This window comes from Drosophila hydei, unplaced genomic scaffold (genome assembly GCF_003285905.1).
Source record: "Drosophila hydei strain 15085-1641.00,03,60 unplaced genomic scaffold, DhydRS2 tig00008116-arrow-pilon, whole genome shotgun sequence".
In the NCBI taxonomy this organism is placed as follows: Eukaryota; Metazoa; Arthropoda; class Insecta; order Diptera; family Drosophilidae; genus Drosophila; species Drosophila hydei.
In genome coordinates this window covers 1,463,038-1,469,846 of record NW_022045829.1, presented here as the reverse complement: position 1 = coordinate 1,469,846, position 6,809 = coordinate 1,463,038, and the positions used below count along the sequence as shown (strand labels likewise).

The window sequence follows — 6,809 nt, the reverse complement described above, 5'->3', positions numbered from 1 at the left end:
TGTATATATACCAATTATCTTTAATTGAAACCCCAAGCCTAATCTATTTCAATAACAGCTGCAATGCATTTTTGTTGAGCCTTTTGTCTGAAGAGCTTATACTTAGTTGAAGCCAAAATTGTTGAGCTGCGTCTAGCTACTCTGTTCTTACTGAGGTGAGTTCTTGTTTAGGGATTAAACTGTAGACTAGTTGAAGTTAAAATTTATTTATATTATATAGTTATGCATATAGTTAATGAAACATTCAATAAGATTGACTTTCACCTTTCGAACTTATCGAATTTAAGACTTTTTGTGTCCAGCAATTCTTTGGATAGACTTAGCTCAAATACCAAACTACTATCAATCGAGCTACTCCCCGTACTTAATCAAAAACATTTTCAATCAGCTAACATAGTTAAAACACATTTCAGTAAAATTTGTAAATTTGTATATATTTAAGAGCAGATGTCGGCCATTAGGTATCGTCCCTTCTATGGCCGCAGCATCGCCTACACCGAGGACAACATTGAGGTAAAGAAACTGTTTTTGCACGGTCTGCCAATCGAGATGGAATCGGACGTGTTGTCGAAATACTTCAGCAGCTTTGGCAAAGTGCTGCACATGGAGTTGACAGAGAAGGCGAGTGACAACAGATTCAAACATGGCCACGTCCTGTACGAAAGCTCGCGCGATGCAGCCGATGTGCTGCAGAAGGAGAGGCATTTGATAGATGAACAGCTGGTTAAGGTGGCGGCGTTTTATAGCTGGGGTCAGCCGGGGTCGGTTGAGCGCTGTGGGTCCATTTGCCAAATGTCGCCTATAATGAGGCTTAATGATGATTGCCTGCTCTGCATATACCGTTATCTAACGCTTGTGGAGCAATTGAGCCTGGCACGCGTCCTGAAGCGTTGCCCGCCCCTTTATAGCTCCATAAATCTGGGCATCTTCAAGGGGCTCAGCCTGTGGGATATTCGTGATTTTCTCCAGCTATTCGGGCAGCATCTGAGCCAAGTTGTTGGCCAAATACCTCGTAATCATCACCAGCGGCTGATTGAATACGTGGCCAGCCACTGTCAACGACTTAAGGTGCTGCGCATTAGATATAGTCCTTTATCGTTGCGTAATATGTTTAAGCTCTTTGCTCAACTTCATCAGCTCGAGGACTTGGAGCTCTCGAACTGTGATCTCAAGGATGATTACCTGCTGGCATTGAGTCATCTGGGTAAGCTCAAGAAACTGAATCTCTGCTATAATGACATGCTCACTGGCCAGCAGATGGATAAGCTGCCCAAGTCTATAGTATCATTGGATCTGTTATATTGCTTCGATATGCAGTTTACGCTCCTGCCAAACATCTGCAGCCGCTTGCCCAGACTCAAAGAGCTGAGCGTAAAGGCTGTGCACACAGAGCAAACGGATGTATTTCGGGAGTTGGTCGACGACCATTGCTGCGACAGTCTGGAGAGACTCACACTGAAGACGCTCAGCTATCAGGAGCAACCCCTTCATCTGGAGTACCTGGCCAAGCTGCCCGAGCTGAGGCAGTTGATCATGCACGATAGCCCGCCCAGCTTTAAGCTGCTGCAGTGGCTGGTGGCCTTCAAGTCGGATCAGTTAACACAGCTGGAGAGCAATTCACGCATCTCACTAGATGCCAAACACCTCGAGCTGATTGCTCAGCTGAAGGCATTGCGCATTCTGTCGCTGCCCCATCACAATCAGATCGACAATATTGTCATGGCCAAGCTGTGCAGTCTGCAAGACTTGGAACACATCTCGTTGCAGTCGTGCAAGCAAGTCACAGAGCAAGCGATTCTGCGTCTGCTGCTGAGCTGCAAGCGGCTGCACGTGCTGCATCTGGAGCGCTGCGTCCTGCTTTCTGGCCAGCTCATCTATAGCGTTATTGGCGTGCTGCGTGAAGAGCTGCGCAGCGGACTGCATCAGCGACAATTGCCAGTCGAGTTGTTCTTCTATGGTGTGAAATTTAATGAGTTTGTGCTTCAGCATCTCGATTCGACTGCTAAGGATGTGGTGCATGTGGAGCTGACTCTTTCTCCAAATTGGTAAGATGGAACTTGGGTGGGTTGGCAAGCTGAAGTTGGATATTCATTTCTATGTTTCAATACTGGATTCCAGAAAAGACAAGCTAGATTGTAGTCCAATAAAGAAGAGAAAAGCTGTATAGCAGATATCTAGGCAATATTTTTTATCATTAGCCAACGACAAAAAAATTCAATCATCGAAAATTTGTCTATAAAAATGTTCTTTTCAGGGCCTAAGCTAATACTCTCCTGAGCTGTTTAACAGGATTGGTAGTTGGCATTCATATGAAGTTCAAATGAAATAGGAATTATATATGATGATGAGCACAGATTCAGCTACAATATGTAATAATTTAGAGTTCTCAGTATTCAGCTGACATATTTTTCCAGCTATAATTTCTTTATATATGATATCAGTTACTATTATAAATTTTTCAAAAACTATAGAAAATAAATAATTTATTTTATGATAATATTTTATGTTAAACATAATAAATAATTATTTTGTTATTTAACATTTTTTAAAAAATTTAATTTGCAATAAGAGACTACTTGAAGTAGTTTTAGACGTGGGAAATAATATTCTTAATATCTACTTTGGGCATAATATTGCTAAATCCTTTGAAAGTGCACAGAAATTGTATCAGGTTCAGTGCGACTGTTCAATAATTAAATTAAATAAATTGTATTCCTATATAGCTTGAAGCTTGAAGGCTCTCAAAATGAATCAAAATCATTTACTGATTAAAATAAATTTTATAAATCTAAAGAGAATTTAAAATAATCCTGACGTCATTCCATAAATAATATTGCAAACTAATAATTAATATATATTCAAGTTATTATATATATAATTATGAAGAGTAAGAGATGAGTAAGAAATTTCAATATATCTATATCTATCTATGAAGAGTAAGATATAGACTATACTATCTTTGAAGAGTAAGAGAGAGATAAAGATATATTGATATATGTATTGACGAGTCCAAGAGAACTTACGCAACATTTTAAGAAATACAATCCCAACAGCATTAATAATTTTGTAGTTTTTTAAGCATTGCATTTCCTATAGCATATGATGAAATCTGCTTGGGCGTATGCCTGGCGCCTTATAAACACGCAAACGAAAAGAGCAGCAGTTGTAGGTAAGGAAAAGTTGGTAGGTAAATAGCAGCCGGCAGCTAAACAAAATGACCAAGGTTATGCATATATTAAGGATAAACATAACTTTTACGGAAATTATAATTAAACGTGGGCGCCTGAATCGAGAGTTGAGCTGAGCCGCGTCGAGTTGAGTTGAGTTGAGTCGCGCGCAGAGTTCAAAAGTTGGCAAAGCGCCGCACGCGGAATAGTTTTCTAATTAACTGTGAACTATGCGCAGCGCAGAAAAGACGCACAGCAATATTAAAAGAGAAATGAAAAGAGATAGAGACAGACAGAGAGAGGGAGAGAGAGGGAGCAAGTGTGTGTGTTAAGGGTGTCCAGTGTGGAGCTGGGTGGGTAGCTAGCTGTGAGATAAACCGTGAAATCTCATGAATTAACTGTGCCAACTTTTGGCTCCTGGCTGGCACACGGAACTATTTGAAAAGAAAGACAATTGCAACAGGAGCGAGCTGCAGCAGCAGTGGAGGCTGGCGGGTGCAGTGAAGGGCAGGGCAAAGCAGAGCCTGGTGACGGCAACGGCGACAGTTTCTCCACAAATGATTTAGTTGCGGCGGAAAGCGAAACGTCGCCAACAAACAACTCGAGTGCGGGCTTGCCGCCATTGTGCCCGCCAGTGTACCGGAAATGCCGCACAAATGAGAACTGGAAATGGAAGGAAGTTGACAAGGCATGCAGCGAGGGGCAGTGGGGGGCTTGCGACGACTGGGAATCGAGCTGCTCGTGTCCCTGTAGGGCAGCGCACAGCGTAACGTGCGAGGCGTCAACAATGTCACATGACAGGTCGTCGCAACACCAGCCCAGACAATCCGACAGTTGGACATTCGGCAGTGGCTCTCAACACAGCAAGACAGAGTGAGAGAGAGGGAGGGAGGAAGAGAGAGAGAGAGAGTGGAGTCTGGAGTCTGGAGTCTGGAGATTCTGACTCTGGCAGCTCCATTGGGTCGCTTCTCTAATTAGCTGCAGTAATGGCATGTCAACAGTGCCAAGCGTGGCATCAACTTGCACAGGCCAACGCCAACGCCAACGCCAACGCCAAGACAACGACAACGACAGCCGGCTGCAGCTCCTACAGCTCCTCCAGTTGCTCCCGCCTACCCCCTTATGTAACTGGAGACAGGCGCCAGTTTTCCCATGCCATCAGCTAGACTGTGATATGCGGCTCTTAACCCATTTTGCTCAACAAAAACGCTTCACGAAATTAAACACAAACTATAAACAGTGGCGGAAAGCATTCTTAACAAAATATGTATTAAGTTCCAAGCATCTCAGTTCCTAGCTATTCGCTACTTAAGCACAGAAAACAATTCTCGGAATCTCTTCTTTAAAATGCTTTAACATTTTTCGCATGTTTGCTCTTCTCTCGTTCTCACTCAAACAAACAAACTGCAGATGCTTAACAGTTTAATCAGTTGGAGCCAAAATGGGAGGGAATTTAAGCAAATGCCAAAAATTTATAAACGATTTTGTGATACGCATGTTAAGCTAAATCGAATTTGACATAAATTAGAAGTGCTAAAAGTTAGAATTATAGTTGATTGCATCAAATTGAAGTCAGAAACTAGATTGAGTCATTTATGCAAACGGATTGACGGGCAGAAGGACCAACGGACAGATGGGCAGGGATAGATTGATTTAGCTTGTCAGGAATATATGAACTTTATAAAGTATGCCACACCTCGTGCTGCCTGTGGCATGCAAATTGTTGAATACACAGATTGAGAATATTTCGGAGCTTTGGATCATGGAGACTTGCGCTTTGAAAATTCATCTTGATGCTGATCAGTGCGTAAATCTGAATTTATTCATTTCAGTTAAGAAAGTGCAAGTTTTTCAACTATAATTTGCTCAAAGTAAAGCCTACAATGAAGGTCAAGCACAGTCGTTGCCCAGTAAGCAGCTCGCGCATAAGGAACGCAGAATGATATGAATAACAAGTTCAGCTTTTTAAGCTCGAAATTTTCTGACTAGTTTTATCTAAACAAAAATCATAACATGGTTGATAAAAAGACCTTGTTTAGGCCAGAACATTTTCATTGCAAGAAACTTTATTTGAGAGCAATTCAATGGATCACTGCAGTCGTCTGCAAGTTGAAGCTTAAACAAAACCTAGTCACAGCTAATTAGTTGTCTTGGACTTATATTGATCCATCTTATCTTACTAAATTAGTTTAATGCAATATAAATTATTATATATTGATTACCCATAGTCAGATGCGTTTGGCACTTGCATCTTGTTGTGGCTTAGCTTTTCGCGCAATCGATCCACCGCGAAACGTTCGCGAGTTTGCCCCTTGAACATTTTGAATTTTTGGCTGCGTTTTTTTTCATTTGACATAAATAATTGGCGCATAATGAGCATAACTTGAAGCAAATTACAGCGCGTGTGCTTCGAACGCTAAGCAGTTGGGTGGCTGTGCCAGGGCCACGCCCACGCCCACGCTCCAGCCAACGCCAACGCCCTCTAGGGCTTCAAGGCATTAGGCAAAAGGAAAACTTAAAAATATGTCCAGGCTGTGGGTGGGAAGCAGCCAAGGCGAAAGGCGATGCCAGTCTTAGTTATCAGCATACACTGAAGCTGTGTGCGAGTGTGTGTGTGTGTGTTCTATTTGTCGTCCTGCTGTTGGTCCTGTTGCTGGCACAGTTTTTGCGCTATTTTCGCAGCGCTCTGCTTCTTGTTAAGCTGCGCCAACGTTTTTCTTTAATTATTCAAAAGATAATTACACTAAAAATTTTTTGTCATTTGCAAAACCGTCCCCAAGTAACCCAACTTGCAGTACAAAATCTATAGACACACTCTTTTTTTCGCTCCTTTTCATATACATATATATATATATATATATATATATTAAATTTTTTATTTTCATATTTTTTGTACCCTTTTTTTTTGGACAAAGTTTGCTGTGCGAAGAAACTTGCAGCCAAGCGCTAAAAATGCTATTTTTATTTTGCTTTTCATAATTGCCAGCCAAGCGAGAGACAAAGAGAGATAGAGAGAGATGGAGAGAGAGGGAGTGAAGGAGCAAGAGCATCTGCCGGATGGCAACGGAAAGTTTAAGGAAACGCAGCCCAGATACGTATACAAGCGGTTTGGCACATAAGATACAGATACCCAAAGGGAGGACAATCACATATGCTTATATAAAACATGGGCTCGCCGAGGAGCTACAAAATGTGTGAAAGGATGCCCAAAAAATAAAAAAAATAACTGAACTTTTACCAAAATTAACAAAAATGCGAAGTTTTTATCGAATATGTGGGCTTAAAATGTGGAGATAGGAATTGAGTGGACTAAGTCAATGAAAAATATTATCATACACAAATATTGAAAGAAGAGTTAGGAATTTAAAATGTAGAAATGTGAGCTTAAATGAGTTAAGACAGATATAAATATAAACAGATAATTGAAAAATTATGAAAAAGTGCTAAAAAGGGAATCTTTAAGGCAATTAGAGATATCTTAAAATGTTTTAGTAAAAGAGTATTATAATAAATATATATATTATATAAATATAATAAAATATTCGAAATTCAAATTAATACTTTTAAATACAAATTTTTGCATAAAAAATATTTATTTTTTTTTTAAATTAGATATCAAATAATTTTTATTAAATTTGTAAA

General features: G+C 40.4%; 1 protein-coding gene across 1 annotated transcript; it reads left to right on the top strand.

Moving 5' to 3' along the window:
• The first annotated feature begins 358 nt into the window (after positions 1 to 358).
• LOC111598971 lies at positions 359 to 2,292 on the top strand. The gene is made up of 2 exons (XM_023314465.2): positions 359 to 2,045; positions 2,255 to 2,292. The coding sequence occupies exons 1-2, from the start codon at positions 448 to 450 to the stop codon at positions 2,259 to 2,261; spliced, it is 1,605 nt and encodes a 534-aa protein (XP_023170233.2). The 5' UTR covers positions 359 to 447; the 3' UTR covers positions 2,262 to 2,292.
• The last annotated feature ends 4,517 nt before the right edge of the window (positions 2,293 to 6,809 follow it).

Bases quoted from the DNA above. Each gene is read 5' to 3' on its own strand.
- LOC111598971 (XM_023314465.2), top strand. From the start codon at position 448: ATGTCGGCCATTAGGTATCGTCCCTTCTATGGCCGCAGCATCGCCTAC.